The sequence below is a fragment of the Anguilla rostrata genome, chromosome 8 (genome assembly GCF_018555375.3).
Source record: "Anguilla rostrata isolate EN2019 chromosome 8, ASM1855537v3, whole genome shotgun sequence".
In the NCBI taxonomy this organism is placed as follows: domain Eukaryota; kingdom Metazoa; phylum Chordata; class Actinopteri; order Anguilliformes; family Anguillidae; genus Anguilla; species Anguilla rostrata.
In genome coordinates, this window is record NC_057940.1 from 53,087,759 (window position 1) to 53,101,071 (window position 13,313).

General features: G+C 50.9%; 1 protein-coding gene across 1 annotated transcript in view; it reads left to right on the top strand.

Annotated features, from left to right (window-relative positions):
• Window positions 1-13,313, top strand: part of LOC135262044 (receptor-type tyrosine-protein phosphatase U) — a 64,662-nt gene that overhangs the window by 28,438 nt on the left and 22,911 nt on the right. Inside the window, exon 2 of the mRNA XM_064348831.1 lies at window positions 11,702-11,836. Within this exon, the coding sequence (XP_064204901.1) occupies window positions 11,702-11,836 (135 nt within the window). The remainder of the gene's footprint in view (window positions 1-11,701; window positions 11,837-13,313) is intronic.

Consider the following 13,313-nt stretch of genomic DNA (forward strand, 5'->3'; position numbering starts at 1 on the left):
GTGTGTGTGTGTGTGTGTGTGCGTGCGTGTGTCTGTGTGTTTTTGGCCTGTGAATTTGTGTATGAATCTGTGTGTGATTGCGTGGAAGTGTGCGTGTTGTGAATGTGTGAGAGTGTCCGTGTGTAATTCTGTGCATCTGCATGTTCATTCTTGTGAGAGTGTGTGCATGTTTGGTTTTTTCCTGTGTGTGTGTGTACTGTATGTGTATGTTTGTGTAGGTGTGTCCCATGTTAAAAATAGGATGCTGAAGTGTGTACCAGAAGTATACTGACACTTTAGAATACGTAAAGTATGCTGAAGTGTGTACTAGAAGTATACTAACATTTTAGAAAACTTAATATGCTGAAGCGTGTACTAGAAGTATACTAACACTATAGAAAACTTAGTATGCTGAAGTGTGTACCAGAAGTACACTAACACTTTAGAATACTTAAAGTATGCTGAAGTGTGTACTAGGAGTATAGTAACACTTTAGAAAACTTAAAGTATGCTGAAGTGTGCCACTTTTCGTGCGGAGTTCAGCGCTGAGCGTGACGGACAGAAGAGTGTACTGCGCAGGAAGCGAGCGGGCCTTGGATGGGGTGAACCGCGGTGCGACACCTGTCTCACCTCATTATCGCCTGACACCGCAGTCAGAGCCCTGACGTCTGCGGGAACCTGTCGCGTCCTGACAAAACCTCGAATCCCGCCTTCGCTCGCGAACTGGAGAATTCCGGCCCGGGCGAAGGAGATTCGGGGGGAGGACGACGTCAAAAAAAAAGTTCCGTTAGCTTCCTGTGCGGCTCCTCCGCCCCCCCCCCCCCCGGCGTTGGCTGATCAGCTCTGGAGGAATTAGCGTCGAACGCAGACGGGTTTACAAAAAAAAAGAAAAGAAGAAAGGCTCTGTCGTTTCTGTCAGCCGTGTTCTGAAGTTTGTGTTTTTTCCGGAGATTTCTGGTGCCTCGTTGAGGCACGGTGGAGCGACAGCAGCCTGGCAGATGCGGTACGAGTGCAGTTTGCAGGTTTTTTTTTGTTTTTTTTTTGGATTGTGTTGGGTTGGATCGCTCATGGCTGTGGGAAAACCACGGGTTGGGGGGGCTTGTGTCAGGGAGGGTGAGGTAGGAACGCTGCATTTGGGCTCTTATGGTTAAAAAAAAATTAATTAGCAGCAGGATGTTATTTTTTTTTGAGCTACAGATGGGGTGTCAAACAATTACACTTTCCGTCTGCCCCCCCCCCCCCCCCCATCCCGTTGATGACACTATCGTTTAGCTGTTGAAGCACGCTGCGCTAATAGCATGTGTAAGTCACGTTACAGGCTTTCACATTTCGCTTCTCCCTTCCTGAAGAAGTGAAGTGCTATAGACAGAAAGAGAGAGTGAGAGAGGGGGCGGGAGGGAGGGAGAGAGAGAAAGAGAGAGAGAGGGAGAGAGAGGAGAGGAGAGAGAGATGAGAGAGAGAAGAGGAGAGGAGATGAGAGAGAGAAGGAGGAAGATGAGAGACGAGAGTGAGGTAAGAGGAGAAGGAGAGAGGTATGCAACGACTTGTCGGTAAATGGCAGAAGGATGTATTCGCTTGGCAGACGTCTCTGTCCAGGCTTGTCGTAGAAAGGTGAAGTTCTCACGTGTTGCCCGTTCATACAGCGGATGTCGGCTGAATCCGATTGGGCGCAGCTGAGGCGCTCTGCGTGCTGATTGAACCTGCAGTACCCTGCCGTGGAGCCCATGTCCCTGTGCTGTACTCAGCGCCAGCGCCAAATCACCCCCAACCCCCCCCCCCCCTTCCCGCACTCAAGCCAGGCGGGCGGGGTTGGCGGGCGGGCGGGGGAGTTTGGGCGGGCGGGTTAGTGTGGCGTGAAGGTCACGGAATCGCGGAATGAGTTCAGCTGATGGCGCGCAGGAGTGCACCGCCGCCGCCGCTAACGCTAAGCGCTAAACAGCCCTTCCACCCCAGCGCCTTTACGACGCTGACGCTGATCGCCTGAGTTTGAGGGGATGCTCTCTCTCTCTCTCTCTCTCTCTGTGCTATTAATCTTACCGCCACCCCCCCCCTCCCCCCTCCCCACTGTTGAATTTCCACTTGAGGGCCTCCTCGTTAAAAAAAAAAAAAAACTCTTTTTCTCATTTCACTCCAGAAATTATCGAAAAAAATAAAAACTTAACGGCCTTCACTTTTTCATCTGAGAGAGAGAGAGAGAGGCAGAGGCATGGTAAAGGGGAGGAGGGAGAGAGAGGAAGGGGAGAGCGGGAGGGAATGAGGGGGGGGGATTGTGAGAGAAAGAGTTGGGAGAGAGACAGAGAGGTGGTAGTGAGACAGCCATTGAGAGACGGAGGTGCGGAGTGTGTTTGGGGACTGATATCAGGAAGTTTGGTTTTTTCCAGTCTCCTGTTGGGGGTTGAGTGCAGGCTTTACCTGAGTGAGAGGAAAGGCCCTCACACTTTCCTCACACTGCCTGCTGAAACTGCACGCCTCCAGGTGTAAAGATCCAGACGGGCGTCGCTTGCCTCATTTCCCCGAACAGGTGGGCAGGGCCTCTCATCCTGTGGGCAGGGCCTCCCCCCCTGCGGGTCTGGCCTCTCACACTGTGGGTGTGGCCTCTCCCAATGAGGGTGTGGCCTCCCCCCCGCGGGTCTGGCCTCTCATCATGAGGGTGTGGTCTCCCATCCTGTGGGCGTGGCCTCTCACTGTGGGCGTGGCCTCTCCCCATGTGGGCGTGGCCTATGCACAGTAAAAAGGCGGAGCTAGGAACAGCAGTGGGCTGATCATGGTTGCCTCTCTCTCAGGCTCTGGCTCTTGCTGAGCAGTCATTTTTACATTGTTATTTATGCATTCTTTAAAAAATATATTTTTTAATGTGACGTGACATGAATCCACTTTGGGCACATTTTCTTTGCGCTCCTCGTCCAGCCCGTGGCTCGGGCCGGGCCCTTGCGCTGGGGCAGACGGCGGTACGTCCTTGTCCTTAAAGAGGTCAGAGGATTCGTTTATAGATCTGTTTCCCCTGGACTCGCACCTGTCACCCCGCCATGCTCGGCCCGTTCCGACCGGCCAGCCTGGACCCGTGCCGGAGAACGCGGTCCTCTCTCATATCCCCCCTACAGAAAAAAAAGCATTATACAATTTTTGACATGAAACGAGTGTCTTGGATGCGGAAAAAAAACATGTTGCAGTGAAAAAGAAATATTTCAAAAATAGTATTTATTTTATTTTTATTGAATGTCTAGCTTGTTGCGTAGATTTCCGTACAGTTAGAATATATGGTTCTTGAGATCCAGAGTCTGGAGACTCATGTCCCCTACAAAACAGGGGGGAGACCGAATGAATTTGTCCAGGCTTTCCTTTACTGTCTCAGATTTCAAATGGACAGGCAGTCTGCGGGCTGTCTGCTGAAGGGGCGTAATTATCCCCACGCACATCCGCATTTTAAAATTTAGCCTCGGGAGTCATTTGCTAATGAGGAGACTTGACTGGTGGGCGGGGTATGGGGGGGGGGTGGGTGGGGTGATGATGGTGGGAGGGGCGTGGTTTTGGCTCCTCTGTTTTCATCGCGGGTCTTTGTACGCCCCCCCCCACCCCCGGAGGGAAACCTTAGCGCACGTTTTTTTGTCGTTTTGAGCGCCGCTGAGTCACATGACTTCCCCGTGCCTCGCTCCTTTTCGCTCTGCGACTCTGCGGCGTGCGACGGACGATGACCTCACGCCTCGCACCTCACTCGCGAAGGCTCGGCTGCGTCCTCAGTTTGGCCGCCCGATCGTTTGACGCTCAGGGGAGCAACGGCCAGGATGATTCGTCGCCTCAGGCAGAGGTGGCGAATCAGTGACACCCAACACCATACTTACCAATCCTGACCTTTGAAAACGATTTTTTTTTTAAATGACACAATTACACTCCCAACCGGCAAAACATGATATTAGCTCTCACCTCAGCCTGCTTAACCCATTTTATTTCCTGCCTGCTACGCTACACCAGGCTGGCCAGTGGAGGATGGGCTCCCCCTCTATAGCTGGATTACTCTCAATATTCTCCCCATTGGGGAGTTTTTTCTCACCACCATTTTAGGGTTTTCTCCGCTCTGGGAGTTTTTTACCTTATGTACTTGTTATTTGGGGGTTCAGGCCTGGTGTTTGCTATTTTTGCTCTGTCTCTCGCCATGCTACTCTGTGAAGTGTCTTTGTGACAACTCTGTAAAAAGCGCTATGGAAATAAAATTTAATTCAATTTGAATTGATATCTTGAAAAAGTGGTGTTAAATTCTAGGTGGTGTATACACATCACATCACAGGAATTTAGCAGATGCTCTTATCCAGAGTGACTTACATTGCATCCGTTTATACAGCTGGATATATACTGAGGCAGTGCAGGATAAGTACCTTGCTCAAGGGTAGAGTGTCCTATTCAGGAATTGAACCTGTGACCTTTCGGTTACAAGCCCAGTTCCTTACCCACTATAATACACTGTATTCTGCTGCGACAGTGAAGCATAACCTTGTGAAACGCACACTGCATTCAGGCCATTTGCTGGTGAAATTTCCTGGAGGATAATGAGGCCAAGGGTGATGATGATTTGACGATTTCGATGTTTGTTCCGAAGCTCTGATTTCTGTCAGAACTCCTGCGACTCCCCCCCCCCCCAGACACGGGTTTTGATTGCCTGATTGCAGACATCGTCCCTTCGTCTCCGTCGCCCGGCGAGGGGCCTGGTGACGGCGTCGCGCCACGTCCCAAAAAAACAAGAGAACGAGAGCTCGATCGCCCTTGCAGCGAAGCCCGAGGGCTGAAGGGGTTAACTTCTTACCGCAGCCAGGAGTAATCAAACCCAGAGCGAAGGCAGACCGTGACAGATCCGTTTATTCAGCGCGCGGCCAGAGTCGCGGATTCCCCGCCTTCTGTCTTGGCCCGTTCGAACGGCCGCAGCCTGGATAATCGAGCTCGGATAAACAGCCTGGATAATCGAGCTCGGATAAACAGCCTGGATAATCGAGCTCGGATAAACAGCCTGGATAATCGAGCTCGGAACGCGCCTCGCCCGTCTCTCCAGTGGCGAACGGCGCCGATGACACGCTCCGGCGTCAACGTGGAAATTTGGCGGCTGAACGGAACGAACCGCGTACGAGCGAGGAGCGTAAAAGGCGCGGGCGGCGAAAGCGCTCGGGAAACGCACGCGGCGGACGATTGGGCCATCCCGTCCTGTCCCGTGCCGCGAGCGAGGGCGCCAGCCGTCTTCCCTTCAGGAACGCGTTCGTCGCCTTTTCATCGAAAACCGCCACCCGGCTCCGTCGCGAGAACAAAAAAAAAAAGAAAAAAAAGCGAACTTGGCTGGCGAAGTCTGGCTGGCGGGGAAGCGGCGGCTTTGACTGACGTCTCTCTGGGAGGAGAGAAAAAGAGCGGAAAGATTAGAGCAGACTCGGAGAACCGGGAGCTTTGATAATTAAAGCCGTCTCCTCCAATCCGGCGAATCGATGTGACGTCCCCCCCCCCCTCCCTCCCCGCCACGGTTTCTGGGGCTGGCGTGACTGACGCGCTCTTCTCCGTCTCAGATCGCACAGAAACAGAAATGACAGAAACTCTTCCCCCCCCCCCCCTTTTTCCCCCTTCCCCCAGTCAGCACTCCCTCCTCTTTTCCTCTTCATCATCGTATCTTCTCTGTAGTTCTTTTTTTGGGGGGGAGGGGGGAGTGGGAGCGTGTGGCGAGAAGTTTCCATTAAATTAATTTGTTCTCCCCAGCTTCTAACCCGCTGGTGCTAATCTCTCCATTCTCACCTCTCCTCGGTCGTCTGAAAATCACACGAGACAGCTAGAGCAGGCTTTCTCCAGACTGCTCCAGAGGTGCTTCTGAAGGGGGACGGAGCTCCAGGCTAATTTCGGGATGGGTTAGGGGGTCAGGGGGGATGGGGAGTGTTGGTGTGGTGTAGCATGATGGATAGGGCCAAGGGCTTGCAACTCAGAGACTGAGTTCCTAGCCGGGTTGCCGTCTTCTTGCCCTTCAGCGAGGTTACCCAAACTTCGCCGAGGTAAACATCCTGCGGAAGAGGAAGTATCTGCTAAATTCTCTAACGTGGTTAACCCCGCACCCTTCCCCACCGTGAATGAATCAAGATCACATCTAATAAAAATCACCTCTCTTCATTAAACTCACTGTTTCTGTCTTTATCACACACGGTCTGTACACTCTTACAGCTTGGCCCTCTGAAGCAGTTTTTACAGTTTTGGCTCCATATGTGCTGACAGGTGGGAGACGGGGGCGGGGGGGGGGGGGTGGGGGAAGGGGTGTGGGGGGGCTAGGTTAGGTCAGGTTTTGCTTTCACTCATTCCTTGGAGCACACTGTGGGGCTGGGGGTTCTGATCTCTCTTCTGTCGGGGAGTTTCCGACTGTGTTCTGTTGCTCTTCTGCATCTCTTTTCATTCTCCTGTTGGAGCATCACCTGTGGCTATGACTGGAGCTTTCTGAATTCCACCTTCGGATCTTCATCACTCGGACGCGCAGACTTTGCACCGCAGCCTGCGCTGTCTCTCTTTCCGTCTCTCTTTTCCCTCCTGTTTTGGAACTCCCCCTTGTACCTTACGGGACCTGAGCTTTGCAGTTGTTCCAAGACTTCGGAGGCACTTCGCGAAACAGCGTCTGCAATAAACGTGATGTAGCGAGCCTGGGTCGCCTATCTTCCGGGCAGCGGTGCGGCACCTAGCGCGCGTTCGCCGGGAGGGGCGGTGCGCGGCGACGGAGGCGGGCCTAATACAGCGGTTGTCGTGACGCCCGTGAACGGGGAGCTTTTCGAGGCTTTGAGCCCTCTCTCTCCCTGTGTCTCGGGAGGCGCATTACCCAGCATGCCTCTTGGCCACGGTCGGCGAACAGGGACCGCCACGCGAAGGGTTTTCTGCCTTACCGCGAAGTCTCTATAATGCGTTTTTTTTTTTTTTGTCTTTCGTTTATAAAATCCAGTTGAATTTATGATCCACTCAGCCCGTGAACTAGCAGGCAGGGACGGAAGCGGAGCGTGTGATGGAGAGGGGAGGGGGGGAGGGGGGGCGGGTGGGGGGTGAGAGATCCATCACAAAAAAAAAAAAGTCTACTTTCACCACCCTCCCTCCTCTCCATTTATCTCACTTAAGAGTCTCCCGTCGCCCGGCTGGGGGCCAGCTGACGGGAGGCGGCGGCGGCGGCGATGAGGGGTGCGCTTTTTAGCGCTGACGTGTGAAGCCGGGCCTGCCCGTCACGTCCTAATGTGACCGGATCGCTCTGTCAGGAGCGAAGAGTCCGCGCTCTCCTGCTTACGGCAGGTTGTCCTCTGAACCTCAGCCTTTCTCTCACGAAACGTTTGTTAGGAAAGCTTGTTTTTCTTTTTTATGATACGCCAGCGCCCCCCATACAAACACATTACATCACTGGCAGTTACATTACTCTTATCCAGAGCGACCTAAACAACTTTTTACATTTTTTTACGCAGCATTTACATTGGTAAATGGTAAATGGACTGCATTTATATAGCGCTTTTATCCAAAGCGCTTTACAATTGATGCCTCTCATTCGCCAGAGCAGTTAGGGGTTAGGTGTCTTGCTCAAGGACACTTCGACATGCCCAGGGCGGGGTTTGAACCGGCAACCCTCCGACTGCCAGACAATCGGTCTTACCTCCTGAGCTATGTCGCCCCTATATACATTGGATCCATTTATACAGCTGGATATACACTGGAGCAATGCAGGTTAAGTGTCTTTGCTCAAGGGTACAACGGCAGTGTCCTACCCAAAAGTCAAACCTGTGACCTTTTAAGGGCAGCTCCTTACCCATTATACCACACTGCCGCGTAAACACACACACACACACACACACACACACGCACAAGCACACGCATACGTCTTTAGTAAGTTATCCGGTTTAGTTGGAGGCGAGATCTTTATTTGGTTCAGCCGCAGCAGAATTGAACTTTTGCCGTGTGTTCCTTTTTGGCTGGACCGCAACAGCGGGGCCAGCCTTACAAACGCGAATGTCTGTGAGTGAATGACTGACTGACTGACTGAGTTATGAAGTTACACCATTGGTCGGCCGAGTTATGAACTTACACCGTTGGTCGGCCGAGTTATGAACTTACACCATTGGTCGACCGGATCACGTGTGTTAGGTCCAGCCATATACTGGACTGGGTTTTGACCTGGTCTTGTTGTCCTACACAACGTGATTCTGTTGATCTCGGCCACCGGCAGCCTGTGCTGTTGTACAAGGATTTGGAGGGAAAAAAACAAAAAAAGGGGGAGGTTACGCGGGTTCCCGTCTCAAAATGGCCCCGGGGGGCACCCTTGTCGATGCGCCCGTGGCTTTTGTCGTGGTAATGGGACCCCTCTAGTTGGCGCGGCTGCCCGCGTGCCCTGGCGTAAGGCACGTGTCTGAAGCGACACCGCGCGTGCTCTGGTTCGCCAGGCAAACCGCCAATCAATCGGTGTTCTGCTGTGCCGTCGTATATACTTTTGATTTGGATTGATAAATCATAATTGACTTTGAAACGTAATTTAATTAATTACGTTTTTTTTCCCCCCACGCGGCTCTGTGGTACCAGCTCGCTGGCAGGGTAAGTGGTGTGGGGCGAGGGAGTGTGGGGTTAAACTTAAGGTCCAGTCCCTGATGGCAAAACAGATATCGGAGAAGGACGTGCTCCAAATATCCCCGCCAGTGTAGCTGACTACCTGCAGACGCCGTTGAGGAACTTAGCCGTCTGTCTTTCATGTCGTGTCTGACTAATCTTCTTGACTATTCATTTATTTATTTATGATTTGTCAGCTTTTTAAAACCTCTGCAGCTTGGCAGCAGTGACAGTTCTTCTCTGAATTTACTTCAGTTCCTTTTGCTGTCAATTGATCTGCTGTGCGTTTCCTAGCCTTCTTTTAGTGGAAGCTGAGGAGGTCTGCTTAGCTATGATAATGCAGGTCTGATGTCAGCGTACAAACAGAAAATGAACACACACACACACACACACATCACTCTGACATGCTGTCTCTTCTTTCTCTCTCTCACAAACACACACACACACTCACTCTTGCTGTCTCACACACACACACACACATCACTCTGACATGCTGTCTCTTCTTCTTTCTCTCTCTCTCACGAACACACACACACACACACACTCAGTCTTGCTGTCTCACACACACACACACATCACTCTGACATGCTGTCTCTTCTTTCTCTCTCTCACACAAACACACACTCACACACACAATCACTCTCTCTCTGTCTCACACACACAAACACACACACACACAATCACTCTCTGTCTACACACACAAACACACACACACACTCTCGCTCTCTGTCTCACACACACAAATACACACTCACACACACATCACTCTCTCTCTGTCTCACACACACAAACACACACACACACACACACTCTCTCTCTGTGTCACACACACTGCAGTCTGCAGAACGAGCATTCTGCAACCAGCGAAGGGTCGTAATTATTCGTATCGTATTGTTTGTATTGCACTGTATTGTTTTTAATATCTTCCTGCCCAGGGGCCACAGATGTAAATTAGCCATATAGCTAACTCTGGCCCAACGGTTGTGTTGTGCTTGTGCGTGGCCCCTGTTAAATAAACAAATAAATAAATAAAGAATAAAAACGTAAAGTTCATCGGCGGTACGTGTCTGACGGTGTCAGCTTCCTCTGGAACGCGGAACGTTCCGGAAGCTCAGGTGTCGGCGGCAGTGCAAGGCCCCCCCGCCGGCGAAGCACCCGGCAGCCGTTCCTCAACCGCCAGGCTGTTAACCACCCCCCCACCCCCCGCGCTATTTCCACACGCTCGCAAAGACGCGCCTTCCCCAGCGCGATGGAAGGGGGCGGGGATTTGTCAAAACCAAGTACAAAATCAAAGGCCCTAAAACAGCGGTCTGCTCTCTAAAAGATTTAAAAATTTTTAAAACCCTGTTTTTTTTTTGTTGGGGAAAAAAAACCCTTGTACCGTACGCTAAGGAGTCAGAGGGAGAAGTTGTATTAACCGGAACAGACCACCCAACGCACAAAAAAGGGCATTTTACTTTTTGGGAAGCTTTACACCTGCAGAGTTTCGGTTCAAAAGCTCTGCTTCCCGCTGTTCCTGTTGTTCATGAACACGCATTTGTTTTTTTCTTTCCTCTCCCTTGCGTTCGGTTAAAGTCAGATCCCGTGGTTTGCGGCCCCACCCTCCCACGCCTCCCACCCTTTTCGTCGCTGCAAGTCTGCGTCTGGCTCAGCCCTGGTTTCTCTGGTGGAAAAGAGCGGTTTTCCACACTGACGTTGTCCCGGCCGGCTCATTGATTTTTATTTATTTATTTATTTATTTTTTTCCCCCTGAGCCGTAAACATTGATTATTTGGGAAAAGCCTGGCGGAATCTCACAGCAGTGGGCGGTTCTCCGCGGCGGGACGGGAACACCTCGATATCCAGCGAGGATTGACGGCCGCCACTCGCTGGGTTTAATTAAAAAAAAAAAACCCTTCGCTTTATTTCGCGGTAGCCCGCGTGAGTGGTTGCGCCCCAGCAACCCCGTCAGCCAGCGTTGACCAATCAGGGAGCTGCGCATAACGAGCACGCTTATTCACCCTGAGCTAATTAGGCGCAGGTTTAGGCTTGCTTGGAGGAAAAAAAAAAACAGAGCTCCAATCGAGTGACCCACACTGCTGGAAATGATCAGAGTTTCTCAAAGTCGTATAATCGGACTGGTTTAAAGCGTGGGGACTGTTCATTTCCAGAGTTAGCACGTGTGCCGTACACACGGTTACACTTTTTAAAATAACTGCTAGACGTGTAAAAGTGGATCGATAATAGGCCCTGCTGTGGAACCAAAAGCTCAACATGAAAAAAGCTTTTTCATCTGGCCCTGGGTGTGTTCAACCAATTAAAAGTTTTTTTATTATCCTGTTTTTCGCCTGATTCGTGATGGCTGATTTTGTTTGTCGTTTCCCCCCACTGGTGTAACCTCCCTGTCGGCTTGGGTGGGGGTCACAGAAAGTGTTTATTGAAGAGTCGTTGACGAAAACGGATCCGAAAGGAACTTCTAAGACAATGATCTCCTCTGTCTTCACAGTTCCTTTTCTACCAGTCTTCATTTGGTGGCTCTTTCAAAAATATCAGAAATAGCCGACCTGTTGTCTGTCTGAAGTGAAGCGTTTGGCTGATGAGGAGAGCGGAAAGTTATCAAACCTGTCCGATTTGAAATGATAAAAATGAGAAATTTGAAAAACACGAAGGACCCATGTTTTTCCAAATATGGATTCCTTTGCTAAGCTTAATGCTCAATTGACGTGATGTGTTCCGGACTGCAAGTGCAGCCACAGAATGTCAAAGGCATTTCAGCTCAATGCTAATGCTAACGTCCGAGCGCCACTCTCCGAATGCATCTTTCTCTGCACTCTCGGGTGAAAGCCGTCATTACGCTTAGCCTTTTCTCCACTAAAAAGCCACAAAGTTCACGAACATGAGCAGCTGTTGCCACCGTAAGGTATGAATGGTGTGAATATTCTATGGTGTTTTCTACTTTTCCTTTCATGTAGATGGGAAACGGTTTCATCCTGGAATGAAGCTAGTGGAATCCATGGAGGGGCTCACATTGTGACCCTTTGAAAGATCTGAATCGCTGTGTGTGTGACACAGAGCGAGGTGTCCCCCCCGTCACTGGAGAACGTTAGCATTCATCACCGCTAACGGGTTCCCTCTCTCCCCCCCTCCTCGTGTCCCCCCCCCCCCCCTGCAGCCGGATGCACCTTCGATGAGGACTCGAACCCGGACCGGGACCGGAGCCAGTGCAAACAGGGCAAGGAGGACGACTTCGACTGGCAGCTGATTCGCTCCTACAGCTGGCCGCACGCCAACTCCGACCTCCTGCGGGGTACGTGTCACGCGCTCCTGTTTTCCTACGACGGGGCGGCAGTGTAGCGCAGTGGGGTAAGGAACCGGGCTTGTAACCGAAAGGTCGCAGGTTCGATTCCCGGGTAAGGACGCTGCCGTTGTACGCTTGAGCAAGGTGCTTAACCTGCATTGCTTCAGTATATATCCAGCTGTATAAATGGATACAATGTAAAAAGCCGTGTAAAAGTTGTGTAAGTCGCTCTGGATAAGAGTGTCTGCTAAACGCCTGTAATGTAATGTAATTTCATGTGCCGTCCCACGCATGGCTGCTTTATGAATATTAGATTGCAGATTAATCATTTTAGCCACCTCGTTCGGCTTTTTCAACTGAAAACGAGATTTGAATCAAACCGATGTTTCAATGTTTGTAATACCTTTATTCCCGAAGGTGTAGCTGTGAACGACGTTTCATTGCTAGGCTTATTTATTTTGCAAAGCACACAGTCTTTATCCAGGGTGACTTAAATACACCAGACGTAATGTATATTATTTACCCAGTTAGGATTACTGCGAGCTCAGTCTTGTTTCTGCAGTGTCGACCTGCTGAACGTGGGCGGCGAGCGTAAGGGATTGTGTAGCGAAACGCGTGTAGTGAAGACGACTGGGCGCCCAGATCCAAAGATCCAGACTGTGTGAGAATTGTACCAGGATGTGAGGGTTAACCATTTCAAAACGCGCCATGGATTCTTTAATAATCACAGTGAATTCGGGCCTTGGTTTAATGCCTCACCAGGCGGCAGTGTAGCATAATGGCTAAAGAGTTGGTCTTGTAATCTAAAGGTCGCAGGTTCGATTCCCCAGCAGGACACTGCCGTTGTGCCCTTGAGCAAGGCACTTAACCTGCATTGCTCCAGTATATATCCAGCTGTATAACTGGATACAATGTAAGTCTGGATAAGTGTGTCTGCTAAATGCCTGTCAACTAAACTAAACTCACCCAAAAGACAGCACAGTGCTTCCGTCACTGAGATGATGTATCAGATGTGTAGTTTGTCCAGGGGAAGAGTGGTGCCCCCTACAGGCCTACCTTAGTTTTTTTTTCCAGATCTCTCATCCAAGTGCAAACCGAGATAAACCGACTTAACTTCAGGTGATCGACATGAGGTGGGCTGGCAAAGAAATTTTCTCAATAAACGTTTTTTGTGACGCAAAGTCATCAAGTGAAACGCCATCTTGCGGTGGTTCAGGTGAAAACATTTGGTACGTTTGGTTCGATAAGCGAAAGTATTCTTGCTGGCGTATTCCAGGGGCGTAGCCGTAGGCTACATCCAGGGTGAGGCCTGAGCTCTGTTGGGGATAACCTGGTCCGTTTGTGTCGAAATATCCCTCAGCCTTGATGCCCACCCCTCCGGACATCTAGATTCCAGTTCTTTTTTTTGCTCTCCGGGATGTTACGCCTTTGCTCAAGGCTACGAGGAAGTGATCCCGCAGCCCCCCTCCCCGCCCGCCGTGCCGCC